We start from the raw sequence: 14,397 nt of genomic DNA, 5'->3' as shown, positions 1-14,397 counted from the left end.
GGAGGTCGTGGGTTCGATCCCGGCCGAGTCATACCAAAGACGTAAAAAATGGTACTAGCAGCTTCCTCGATTGGCGCTCAGCAATAAGGGGATAGTACTAGCTAGGACTGGTCAGCCCGGTGTCAGTATAATGTGACTAGGTGGGGTATCATGCCACGTGTCTACGACGTGATATTCCAGTGAGGCAGCACTATAAAGTTGGGCAATGTGCTCACTGCTAAAGGAGACACCGTCGTTTATATGACTGAAAAAATGTTGAAAAAGACGTTAAACCCGAACACACACAAAACCATGTATCCACATATTCAACTTCCATAGGATACGGATAAGTATTCAACGACGGGACTACTTGCTTTAGTATTTTATGACGTCAGAATCAGAAATGACGTAATGATGGCGTCTGCATATCATCGTTTCAAACGAGTTTTCAGTCCTTTTTATCTTAAATTACAGCCACTCAGTTTTTTGGCTGTTTATTATTAGAATAGCAATAAAATTGTCATTAAAACATAATCTTGATCTGTGATGATGCATTAGGATCTCGTGGATTTTGCCTGGCAAACGCCTCGGCGGATCCAGGTCTGGCAAAACCAACTCCAGCCGAATATAACATTACAGATCAAGGGACTGTTATACATACAACGTAGCTAATAACTCGTGGGCTTAGCGCAAAACGGTTGTAACTCCTTTATTTTATATGAGTTACAACCATTTTGCGTTGAGCCCGCGAACTATTGTATCGCAGCCATACGTTTACAGCTGAACTGTCCGAACGTGTCGTTCCGAACATAAAGGGGGTGATGATAGGCCTAAGACAAAACTTTTGGCAGAAAGATAGATCTATAAAATTAATGTTTTATATGCTGTTTAATAACTTCTAATAGAAAGTTTTAGACGTTTTGGTGATGTTCAAAATACATGGATAAAATCCATGTGCTTATTATCAATATCCGTAGTAGCTTTGCTCAACGGCAGTACGGGTATGTATAAAAGATATTATATTGTCGTAAAAATGCCTTTTATGTATTTTTTGGCAATGGATGGGGATAATCTCTCTATTGTCCGACGATGCTTATAAAGAAATTGTCAATAAGTACGTATATCAGGATACGATTTTGCCAAAAAAGATTCGATTTTGCGTAATAGAGTCAATATAAGACCTGCCGCCTTTATTGACATATCAAAATTTGGAAGGAACCTAGATCATCTTCAGATCGATAGTTCTGCATATTTCCCGATACAAAGCTAATATTAAATCTATAAATATTTCTACAAGAATGTGTTATATATGCTGGCGACGATATCAATTTTGAAAGCTAGCACAAGTAGAATTTTGTTTGATCAAAGAAATAAGCAGCAATTAAAAAAAAGTTTGTGACAGTGTAATAGGATGCAAATGTACGAGCTACATGTATAATGGTTTTGTTTACATAATATAAGTGTTCAACTACCTTGGGGCTCCATTCCCAAATCTAACATGAGAGATGTCACTACCGTTCGCAGCCATCTTGTTCTGTTTAAATAATGTCCCAAGGCTTTTCGCATTTTGTACTTTCTGCAACAAAACAATTTGCAAATGAAATGACAGGAGCGTGAATTAACATGACATTCCATTCATATGAAATTCTACAAAATATGGAAGTTGAAATGTAAGGGTTGTGTTTCAAAATGAAACTGGAGTCAATGATATTCTTGGAAAGTATTGTTGATTCTTAGAAATTACAGAACTAGGATATTAAAAACAAGCCTTGTGTACTCAAAAATGGTGTACACACGTCTTTGAGTGTTTTCTAATTGCTTTTAATAGAAAGGCCGCAACATTCATGTTATATTACCAGCGACAACGAATTTTAACAAACCTGATGATCGGCAAATTAAGGAAATAAAGGATTTTTAAAGTGTAATAAGTGGTCAGTCTGATTCTGACCAATGTGGTCATTTACACTTGCCTACATTCAAGGAGTGCTTAATGCGCGTAAGATTTTCATAGGATGTATTATCAACATTTTCTTTTTCTATCCTGGATGCCAAAGCAAAGTACTTGGCTAAGTAATGATATGAATGTAAGAACAATTGTATTATATTTGATTTGTTAAAGTTTTGAATTAAAAATAATATGTTTAGCCGAAATTCACTAGAAATGCAAGTCAACCAAGAAATGAAGGAAAGCAGCGTAGGGGTTTTGAGGCGCTGGTCATCACAGACTTTTATCTAAGAAAACCAGGTACATGTATGCATGTATTATTAACGTATTAGTAATGCGGCTACTAAACCCTTAGCATGCTGGACACGATTGATTCTGTTTTTGTGACCAGTGTAGTCTGATCAAGATCTGCACTGTTCGACATTCGGTCATCATCATTTTGGTAAGCACTCCTTTTAAAAGGTAATAGTACTGTCCAGCTTGAAAGATGGACAAGTTCATTATAGAAATTTAGCGGGGTAAGGGTTAAAGACGTGATAAATGATACCAGTAGCTTCTTTGCTTGACGACCAGCAATAAAAAGTCTTTATACCTAGTGACTACTGTATTCATTGTGAGTTATTAATATAAGTTTTAGACCTTGTTTCAAAATCGACCTAAAGTTTTAGAACTTGTTTCAAAGTCGGCTTAAAGTTTTAGAACTTGTTTCAAAATGGACCAAAAGTTTTGGAACTTGTTTCAAAGTCGACCTAAAGTTTTAGAACTTGTTAAAGTTTTAGAACTTGTTTCAAAATCGACCTAAAGTTTTAGAACTTGTTTCAAAGTTGACCTAAAGTTTTAGAACTTGTTTCAAAATCGACCCAAAGCTGACGTATCTGATACTAACCCTCCATTTCGACTCCACGTTCATCCTGTGCTTGGAAGCATGGCGGAGGCACAACTGACTCAAGGAATTTATGAATGCGCCGTGTCCGCGCTGTTGTTCCGCCTTCTTGCCATGGCCATGTATCGGTTGACCTACTTCTGTCGGCACCACAAGAATGACCACTGGAGTTATCTCTTCATCTGACTGTTATGTGAAAACCAAAAGAACAGTTATAAAAAAAAACAATCAAAAGAAAAAGTCCGTGTCTGCGCTTTCTAAACGAGGCATTTTACAGCTTCCCATCGATCGTAAAATCATGTTAATGTTAAGTGCCCGCGGCATCAAGGTACTCGTGCATAGAAAACAAAAAAGTGGCTAAATACAATAAGAATCTTTCACTGGTTGCGGGTAAAGATGGGAATATCCGGCACTCGGGTAACTGTTTAGGCGGTAACGAGGCTCCTGTCGAGTTACAGCCTAAACAGTTACCCGAAAGCCGGATATTCCCACCTTTACCCGCTGCCAGTGATTGATTCTTTTTCTTGCATGCCTTATTCTTCAATTTGTAGAAGATATAAAGAAAAACGAAGGTTTTTTCTTTAAGGCGCCATTTTGTTATAGTAGCGTATGAATTTACGCATTCATTCATAAATCATAGCACGTAAGTCATCTTACGCCCCTGGGTGTAAGATGAGTTTTTCTAGCACCGGAAAAGCCCGGGAAAATCCTGTCCGGCATACAAGAAAGTCAATAGCTATACATTCATTCCGAAAGCCTTATCATATGAAACTGTAGCACAATACAATGAATGCACTTATACAACTGAAGAAGCTACCGGGAATAAAAAACATCCCTTTCTCGTGCAAATTATTTTGTAAGAAGAGCTGGTAAATCATTCGTTGTTATATAAAGTTATACAAAAGAAGAGAAGTCTTTTTAAAAGTTTCCTTGCTAAGATATATATTACGTAACATAGAAATATACATTTTGTAATGTATTACCATTTGGCCCACTTCATCAATTAAGTGAACTTAACTACCCGTTAAGATAATTAAAGATCAGCCTAAAAGGCAGACCAATATTTGATATTTTCATTCAGAAAATGATACATGCTTTTATATTGCAAATAAATCATTCTTTAATTAATAGTTATCACACTTAGAAACTTGTTGTGATTTGCAATTTTGAAATATTACGGGATTATAATAATGACGTGACACATTCTATACAGACCAGTAGTTCCAGTTTAAAAACTGTCCATGGAATATAGCACGGTCCGTCAAATACTTCATCGCAGAATGGATTTCTCGCTGAACCTAATCAAAATAAATATATGAGCAGAAAATGTATTTATCTACGAAATATTCATTGATCTTTGGCGGTTAATTATTTAAACGTATAGCTATGAAACAGGAAGCTACATATCTGGATAAACATTATTTAAACAGGAAGCTAAAGTGATAAACTAGATCAAACTTGGTACATTTTGTATTAAGAATCAATATATGACATTTATATCAATGAGATATCATTAATCATAACAGGAGTAACTGTTCAGTCAAATAATTTTTCTTCAGACTTTTAGTATTTAAAAAAAATATGTATCACTTTGTCACAAAAGAGTTGGTCTTATTCCGAGTCTTACGAAGTAATCAACTCATCAACTCTTATCATATGCTGGACACGACTGATTCTGCCTTTGCAACCAGTGTTGATCATGATCAGCCTGCACATCCGTGCAGTCTAATCAAAATCTGCACTGTTCGCCATTCAGTCAGTATCTGTTGGCACCCCTTTTTACAGTTAATGGTACTGTCCAAAGTGAAAGATGGACAAGTTAATTATAGCAGGGTAAGGGTTAAGGAGATTCTTTGGAATCACTAAACGCAGTCAAGTAAAATAGTAGCAGATTCATTTTTTGAGAGGTAATGAAATGTGCACAATCCCTCACTCCCATTAGCACCTACTTAATTGGAACTCTACTATTCAGAAACATTCAATAAACTCGATCCGTGATAAAAAAAATGGCAGAAAATATAACAACACATCTCAAAGTAGAATTAATCTGACAACTATATATCAATCCAATCATATATCATTATTCGTAAACAAAACAAAAACTTAGTATCAAAACTTGCTATATTTATCATGCAAGATTTCATCTTTCTTAGAGTATTTCAAGAAATCAAAACTGTAACCAAAGCATTAAATGCTATCAAAATAATAGCAGACTCATGAGTGATTAAGAAATGAACTAACTCAATTAAACCGAGCCTGATATTATTTTTGTTGAATTCTACGCTTCCAAAGGGTCTTCTTATAGAATTGTTTAACCTTTAGCCTACTGGAGTCAAGTAATTCTGCGTTTGCGACCAGTGCAGACCAAGATCAACCTGCAAAAGTTACTGTCCAAATTGAAAGATGGACAAGTTCATTATAGAAATATAGTAGGGTAAGGAATAATAGGGAATGGTTGCAGCAGGAGAGAGTTTCAAATAAGCTTACAGCTTCATACTCAATCCTGTTTGCCTTTTTTTTTGATATATGTACAAGTTGTAAATGAATTGTGATTAATGAAATATTGTTTAAACCAATGGTGGCAGCAGACGATATATTACTGACGAAATATGAACCATCCAGATTACAAGCTAAGTCTTTGTACATTTTACGCGTGCCTAAAGGCCCTACAGTCTTACAGTAATATGTGTTATATGGAAGGACTTACCGCTAATCAGAACTACATCAGACATGGAGGAGTCTACAAGGAACTGCTTGTTGGAAGTACTGGCAAGGTAACTATTCTCCAGCCGAAGCTTGATCTTCTCCTTCGTCCATCCCTATAGAAATTATACACAACTCAACAGATGTATACACGACAATACAACTTTTACTATTAACCAGGTTTGATAAAAATTTAGTATAAAAATCTTACTGTCGAACTTAGTACAACCAACGAACTTCTGAAAGCCAGTTTGATTGCTCCCAAATCAAATGCTCACGTGAAAACGCGATCAGAGTTCGATTCCATAGAGGTCAGGGTAAAGTGATTTAAGTCAGCGACTTTAACCAGCCACCTCCCACATAAGCTAAATATGAGGGAGATGTACATAATGTATGCAATTATCGCTAGATTACTACTGTTCTGAAGTAATGTGAATTTAACCTGGAATGCTGCCTGTTTCATCAGTATGTTTGCGGCGATACGGTTAGCACACACATGCCATAGTCGGTATTCTAGGGGTTCATCGCCCTTGGTGAACTTCTGCATCGCATATTCCATGTCCTCCAGGCTTATGTACATCAACTGAATATAAATGTTTAACGTGTCTGAGATATCATTGAATTTGTGAAATAAACTGCAACTATGCAACACCTTTTTCTGAAAAAGGGTCAAAATAGCACCCAAACAATTTCATCTAATCTACAAAGTTAAGGATGAGTTAATTCAGGTTTGTACTTCATGTAAATGGACATATGTATTTTTGTCAACATTTACTGATTACTTGAATGCCAATAATTTTTTATAAACATATCTTGTGCCAACAGGACATGACATAGGAAGAGAAAAATTAAAGTCAGGACTACAGGTATACGGTTACACTGAAAACCAAGACTGATCTTTCAAAAATGGCTGTAGCGGAGACTGCCAATGCCTTTACCTGTACCTATGTTTCACAGATGACTGTAGCGGAAACTGTCCATGTTTCTTACCTGTACTAATGTTTCGCTAATGAATGCGGTGGAGACTATGTTTCTTACCTGTACTGACGCTTCACAGATGACTGTAGTACAGACTATTATACATGTACTTATGTTTCGCAGTTGACTGTAGTGAAGAATGTCAATGCTTCTTACCTGTATTGATGATTTTTTTCACAGATCACTGTAGCAGGGACAGTCCATGTGACTTATCTGTAACCATGTTTCACAGATGACTGTATCTGATACTGTCCATGTTGCCTACCAGTATTGATGTTTAACAGATGACTGATGTTTCTTACCTGTACTGGTCTTTCACAGATCACTGTAGCGGAAACTGTTCATGTGTTTTACCTGTACTTTTATTTCACAGATAACTGTAGTGGAACTTTTCAAAGTTTCTTACCTGTACTGATGTTTCATAGATGGATGCAGCGGAAAGTTTTCACGTTTCTTACCAGTACAGTTTCACAGATGACTGCAGACTGTCCACGTTTTTTGCCTGTAAGGATATTTCACAGATGACTGGAGCGGACCTTTCCACGTTTCTTACCTGTACAGATGTTTCACAGATTACTGTAGCGGAAAGTTTCCATGTCACCTACCTGTACTGTTTCACAGATGACTGCACCTTTTAATGGTACTGTTTCATATATGACTGTAACGTAACTTTTTCACGTTTCTAACCTGTACTGTTGTTTCACAGATGGCTGTAGTGGAAACTTTCCACGTTTCTTAACGGTACGGTTTCACAGATGACTGCAGCGGAAACTTTCCACATTTCTTACTTGTATTGATGTTTTACAGATGACTGCTGCGGACTTCCCACGCTTCTTTTCTGCACTGATGTTTTACAGATGACTGCAGCGGAAACTTTCTGCGTTTCTTACCTGTACTTATGTTTCACAGATGACTGCAGCGGACTGTCCACGTTTCTTATCTGCACTGATGTTTTACAGATGACTGCAGCGGAAACTTTTCACGAGACTTACCTGTTCTTATGTTTGACAGATGACTGCAGCGGACTTTCCACGTGTTTATCTGCACTGATGTTTTACAGATGACTGCAGCGGAATCTTTTCACGAGACTTACCTGTTCTTATGTTTCATAGATGACTGCAGCGGAAACTTTCCACGTTTCTTATCTGCACTGATGCTTTACAGATGTTTGCAGCAGACTTTCCACGTTTCTTATCTGCACTGATGTTTTATAGATGACTGCAGCGGAAACTTTCCACGTTTCTTACCGGTACTTATGTTTCACAGAAAACTGCTGCGGAAACAACTTTCCACGTTTCTTATCTGCACTGATGCTTTACAGATGACTGCAGTGGACTTCCCCCGTTTCTTATCTGCACGGATATTTTACAGATGACTGCAGTGGACTTTCCACTTTTCTTATCTGCACTGATGTTTCACAGATGACTGCAGCGAACTTTCCACGTTTCTTATCTGCACTGATGTTTCACAGATGACTGCAGCGGACATTCCACGTTTCTTATCTGCACCGATGTTTCACAGATGACTGCAGCGGACATTCCACGTTTCTTATCTGCACTGATGTTTAACAGATGTCTGCAGCGGACTTTCCACGTTCCTTATCTGCACTGATGTTTTACAGATGACTGCAGCGGACTTTCAACGTGTCTTATCTGCACTGATGTTTCACAGATGACTGTTAAAGTTTTCTTACTTCTATTAATGTTTCACAGATTATTGCAGCGGACACTGTCCACGTTTATTACCTGTACTGATGTCTCGCAGATACCTGTAGCGGAGACTGTCAACATGTTATTTCGTACCTGTTCTTATGTTTCATAGATGACTGCAGCGGACTTACCACGTTTCTTATCTGCACTGATGTTTTACAGATGACTGCAGTGGAAACTGTCCACGTTTATTACCTGTACTGATGTCTAGCAGATAACTGTAGCGGAGACTGTCAACATGTCATTTCGTACCTGTTCTTATGTTTCATAGATGACTGCAGCGGACTTACCACGTGTCTTATCTGCACTGATGTTTCACAGATGACTGTTTCTTACTTCTATTAATGTTTCACAGATTATTGCAGCGGACACTGTCCACGTTTATTACATGTACTGATGTCTCGCAGATAACTGTAGCGGAGACTGTCAACATGTCACTTTCCACGTTTTTTATCTGCACTGATGTTTCACAGATGACTGCAGCGGACTTTCCACGTTTCTTATCTGCACTGATGTTTTATAGATGACTGCAGCGGACTTTCCACGTGTCTTATCTGCGCGGATGTTTCACAGATGACTGCAGCAGAAACTTTCCACTTTTCTAACCTGTACTGATGATTCACAGATGACTGTTAAAGTTTTCTTACCTCTATTAATGTTTAACAGATTATTGCAGCAGACACTGTCCACGTTTATTACCTGTACTGATGTCTCGCAGATAACTGTAGCGGAGACTGTCAACATGTCATTTCGTACCTGTTCTTATTTTTCATAGATGACTGCAGTGGACTTACCACGTTTCTTATCTGCACTGATGTTTTACAGATGACTGCAGTGGAAACTGTCCACGTTTATTACCTGTATTGATGTCTAGCAGATAACTGTAGCGGAGACTGTCAACATGTCATTTCGTACCTGTTCTTATGTTTCATAGATGACTGCAGCGGACTTACCACGTGTCTTATCTGCACTGATGTTTCACAGATGACTGTTTCTTACTTCTATTAATGTTTCACAGATTATTGCAGCGGACACTGTCCACGTTTATTACATGTACTGATGTCTCGCAGATAACTGTAGCGGAGACTGTCAACATGTCTTACCTGTACCGATGTTTCACAGATGACTGTAGCGGATCTATGTTTGTGCGTTAACAGTCCCATCTCTCCTATAATGTTTCCAGACGTCATAAAGTCTAACACATACGTTTTTATTTGAATAGTTGATCCTGATGGCTTCTCTTGTAAAGAGATAATTGGTTTGCCGGACGGATTCGAAGATTCCAACTGAGAAGTGAAATAAAAAGTAGCATGTTATTCTAAAAAACATGTCAACTTACATATGTAGAATGAGTATTTTTCAAGAATACATGTATGTCGATTTTGCTTAAAGTAATGAACAAAAACAACGGTACTGCAGGTATTATTCCTAAAAATAACTTACGATTCTAACAGTTAAAAAGTACTGATCAAAATGTCGAAAATTCTACAAACGGGGTAAGTTTTCTTTTTGACATTTGATCTATGTCATTCGTTCTCTAGCTTTATTGGAATTACATTCTTAAAAGGTATGTACCCTTAAGACACCAAGAAAGACTATAAAACGAACACTCGTAAGAAAACAGTTTAACACGTATAAACGAAGAAACTAACAATATTAACATGCTCCAATTGGCAACAATATGTTCCTTTCAGAATACTCACCCTGACCATTCCTGATATTATCACATAGATTCCACCAGCCGGGTCCCCTTCTCGCATAACAACATCATCATAGTCAAAATTGAGTAATTTTGCCTTTTCCTGCAGTGAAAAGTGATATACAGACGCTTTTTCAGGGGTGACGACTGTACGCTTTAAAATCTATACAGGTAGTTTTTCTTTTAATCAAAAAAGGAAAAGAAAAAAAATTAAATATTTGTTGAATGCCTCAATATGAGTGAAAAGCAAAGTATGGTTGTTTGTTCTCGTTATTTGCTTTCCAGATTCTAATGGTGAAGGAACACCCCAGATGCTTTTTCGGGATATATATAGGACGGACACGTATTGACACACTGGGATCGTCATCGGTATTTCGCCATCCAGTCGGGCAACTTCCTCAAATGATGACGACTCAAACATAGGTCAATGAAATATGGATTTTCCGCCAGCGGACTTGACAACTCGACTAAGGAGGCGCCATATATGCACTTCGCGATTTTGTTTAGGTATTTCAAATTCTTTGTTTTCGTTTTTGTTGGGTTGAATGTCACACCGACACAATTTTAGATCATATGACGGCTTTCGGGCTTTCCATGCATTATTTCATCACGGGAATCAGAGTTTAACCACCGCCAGCTGCATGACTCCCCAATAAGGAGAATTCTGCGCCCCGAATGAAGCTCGAACCCACATCGGTGAGGGGCAAGTGATTTTAAGTCAGCGACCTTAATATTACCACTAGACCATGGAGGATCCTCATTTCGAAAACGGTACCTTGATATACTTCATGAGTTCCTCGTCATTCCTCAACCAAGACACATTTTTCAGCATTTTGTCTGGAGGAGGTATTGGCAGACTCGGAGGCGCTGATTGTAACCGCTTCATCCGCTCTTCTACTTTCTAAAAATAGAAATACAATGTATAACATTATAGGGTCTCAAATATATAAACTTACAGTCTATTGGAAACAAGCAGTTGCAAGACCCGAAACTAGGAATCACCAACGATACAGTTGGAAATCACCTGCGATACAGAAATTTAATCGATCGCGATTGTGTCTGAAATAACATATGAATATGAAATAAATGTTTGTATCTCCTCAACGCACAGTGTTAAGAAATAGTAACACAACAATTTCTTTCAGATCAGGTACTTTTATATTTCGCTACTCAGTTCTCAACTCTTTCCATAGTTTTACTTAGAAGAATAATTATGTAAAACGTTTCAAACCTTTTCCAACTTGTTTCCTTCAGCCTCTTCTAGTATTCCATCAGTTAACAATTCATGTATACCATCACGTAGTTGATTGAGCACACTGCGGATTGCCTGGCGGGTCTTGATTGACAACGCAATGTCTGGATGTTGCTTTGATAACATACCTGATAAGTAAATGAAAAAAATGTACTGTAAAATTCGTTAAGAATTCTCAGAAAGTGAGAAAATCTTTCGTTTGTTTTGTCGGATTTTAATTATCTCCAACTATTAAATATGGCGGCTATACGGCATTTCACTGCCTCTACAAACATCGTTTTAAGTATCTGGGTATAACCATCAACCCTCCGTAAGCCAGCTGAACAGTTTCCTCACCTGGAAGAATTATACACTCTAAGCGAACTCACAGTGAAGAGGGGTCATATTGGACTCCACTCAGCCAAGGTGGGGGGCCTTCTGGAAGTAAGAAACTGATATCTCATTACATTTCTTCTTCTAATACCTGCTGTTTTCAAACATGTATGTGCTTATTAAACGTATAGGCCACATATTAATTAAACACTTTTTTAAACTCGCCGCTAGTTTTTACTGCTTTTTCTATCCTTTTACAGAACATCTCACCAAAGACAGACACATATTTTATGCTCATATGCTCAATCATTTCTTAGGAAAACCATGCTTTGCGTTGACGTAATGCCCCGTTCGCAATTCTTTAGTGACCATCTTTAGTGTCTTCTTCACTGATAGAAATTTTTTGAATTTTAGTTACCTAAACATCGAATCACATCCAGTCTGCTGTTATCACTCATCTGTTTTAGAGATTTTGCTATATCTTTATGATCAGACATGTGATCAACAAGCTTGCGGACTTCTTCTTCCCCAGCAACGAACCCGCGTCCAACATCGAATCCGTAACTAAGGTGCTGGCTCATTCGAGTCTTCACAAAGGTCAGGAAGTACGGCATCGTTGGCTGATTTTAAAGAAAGTCATGATATAACAACGTCACAGTTGAAGGCTGAACACCACTTAATCTGGCTGTTCTTTATTTTCTAATAAAACCCATTTACTTTATAACGGTTTTTCAACATTTTCTAGTATATCAGATTTTCAGAGACTTATATTTCCATAAAGAACTATATCGCTACTTTAGAAAAACAAAATGAAAAGGGGGTGTTAACTTTTATATAAGAAAACTAGTTCGTTAAAAACAAACCGCTGAATTTACTCCTTTTCGCTTCTTTCAATTTCTCTTTTCGAGACATTAAATTCTTACGCCGCCATTTTTACCTAATACCTAGCATGCGATAGGAACATGCCGATTTCGATAGAATGTTAAATGATACATGCTTAAACGCGGTAGAGTAAAAGAAAACACGATGCTATTGAGAAAGGGCAGGAGGAAAAGGAGAAAGATTAGCATTTTTTATATTTGGACTACTTGTGACTAGACCATTGGAGGCTTACATTTGATTTGGTAGTGATCTGTCTGAAATAGGCATTTACGTTGCAGTAAGTATGGCATGGTTGGTTGATTTTAAAGAAATGCTCGGGGTAAAAACCTCACAGTTTTAAAAACAATAGGCATTTACAAGGTACGGATATTGGTGAAAATTTAGCATAACAGTACCCTTGAAATAGAATTTGATTCTTTTTCCAGACCTTCATTTCACGACTTTGCGTAAAGACTTTTTCATGACTTACAGAATAATACAGCAACCATAATTATATGATATTTTAATACAGCAACCATACCTTAATGAAATGACATTTAATACAGCAACCATACCTTAATGAAATGACATTTAATATAGCAACCATACCTAAATGTAAAGACATTTTAATACAGCAACCATACCTTAATGTAATGACATTTTAATACAGCAACCATACCTTAATGTAATGATATTTAATACAGTAACCATACCATAATGTAATGACATTTAATATAGCAACCATACCTTAATGTAATGACATTTAATACAGCAACCATACCTCTAGAAGTCTTACTGCTCTGATGGTTCTAAGGATAATAAAGACAAGTGACACAACATGAACGGAGCCGTGCAACTCCCCGTATATTGCTGGAAGAATAAAACTCTGAATGACGTCTGCCACACCTATCACAATTATTAGGATACACAGGATGTGCCAAGTATTCGTCAGGTAGGCCTTCTTTTGTACAACCACCTGAAATTGATGAAATATCAAATATTAAGCAAAAATGTTTTGGAAACAGGTTAGGCTTAATTTAGTCAACAAATATATAAATTTTGTCAAAACTTTTTCTATATTGAAATGAGAGTTCACTCTACTTCATTCTTGGACTACTCGAATATCTTCCTGGTACAAATTCGTTTACCGGGGCAAACTCTAAAATAATCTAAAATCGACAGCGTGTGTTCGGGTGTAGCGTCTTTTTCAACATTTTGCGAGTCATATATATGACGGCATGCTTGTAACAATCACCACAATGTTCCACCTAATTGAGCTGCATAAACGAAATATCGCGCCATAGATGTGATGATACCCTATGATACCCCAACAATTAACATACAATGTTTACTGAAACCAGGCTTATTAATCCTAGAACTATGCTTTTATGCCGAGTGTCAAGCGAGGGAATTACTAGTACTATTTTCACGTCTTTGGTATGAAATGGTCAATGGGTGAATCCACGACCGACCTCCAGCACTAGAAGCGGGCGCTTCAACCACTAGACTACTGATGCGGTTTTCGCAAGAGTCATCAAGATTAATTACAGGAGGTAGAAAGAACTACCTTAAGTAGAAATTCCACAATATACAGAATAACAAATACGAGATTGATGCTCCGGAAGACATTTTTCTGTGCAAAGAAGTGTTCATGGTACTCGCTGGTGATGGCAAACGCGGCGTTGATCATATCCAAGATGATGACACTGTAGACAACGATATAGAATGCTTTGTGTCTTTCCATTCGGAATAGTGGCCACAGTTTGGAGTCTTTGTCTATATCCACTACAGTTTTAGCAATACTTCTCTTGATCATCCTTTTCTAAAACAAAAATTGAAAATGTATGTTTAGTATATTAATGCTTTAATCCTTTGTATTGGGATTGATTCACAATCTTTTATTTGTATGTTGTGTTTTTTTCTCTCAGTGGAACAGTAAGTTACTTTAAAAGAACACATAACAACAATCATTTGAAGTGCTTCGTAGGTCATCATCACTATTCCAATGTCTTGTTTTTGGAAAATATTCACGACAAACATTTAAAATATGGTTCTTAAGACAGTATCTGACTGATA

At 37.3% G+C, this 14,397-nt stretch overlaps 1 protein-coding gene across 6 annotated transcripts in view; it reads right to left on the bottom strand.

Annotated features, from left to right (window-relative positions):
- The window catches only part of LOC123535633 (sodium/hydrogen exchanger 10-like), a 292,843-nt gene that overhangs the window by 6,149 nt on the left and 272,297 nt on the right, over positions 1–14,397 (bottom strand). For all 6 annotated transcript variants that reach the window (XM_053529065.1, XM_053529066.1, XM_053529064.1 and 3 more), the window contains 12 exons: positions 13,889–14,143; positions 13,103–13,297; positions 11,879–12,080; positions 11,128–11,276; positions 10,672–10,797; positions 9,901–9,999; positions 9,301–9,483; positions 5,953–6,093; positions 5,515–5,626; positions 4,023–4,105; positions 2,811–2,993; positions 1,452–1,555 (listed from right to left, as the gene is read on the bottom strand). In XM_053529065.1, the coding sequence (XP_053385040.1) occupies positions 1,452–1,555; positions 2,811–2,993; positions 4,023–4,105; positions 5,515–5,626; positions 5,953–6,093; positions 9,301–9,483; positions 9,901–9,999; positions 10,672–10,797; positions 11,128–11,276; positions 11,879–12,080; positions 13,103–13,297; positions 13,889–14,143 (1,832 nt within the window). The remainder of the gene's footprint in view (positions 1–1,451; positions 1,556–2,810; positions 2,994–4,022; positions 4,106–5,514; positions 5,627–5,952; positions 6,094–9,300; positions 9,484–9,900; positions 10,000–10,671; positions 10,798–11,127; positions 11,277–11,878; positions 12,081–13,102; positions 13,298–13,888; positions 14,144–14,397) is intronic.

Source organism: Mercenaria mercenaria, chromosome 17, assembly GCF_021730395.1.
Source record: "Mercenaria mercenaria strain notata chromosome 17, MADL_Memer_1, whole genome shotgun sequence".
Classification (NCBI taxonomy): Eukaryota; Metazoa; Mollusca; class Bivalvia; order Venerida; family Veneridae; genus Mercenaria; species Mercenaria mercenaria.
The sequence above is the reverse complement of the archived record's forward strand: the minus strand, read 5'-3'. Positions and strand labels throughout refer to the sequence as shown.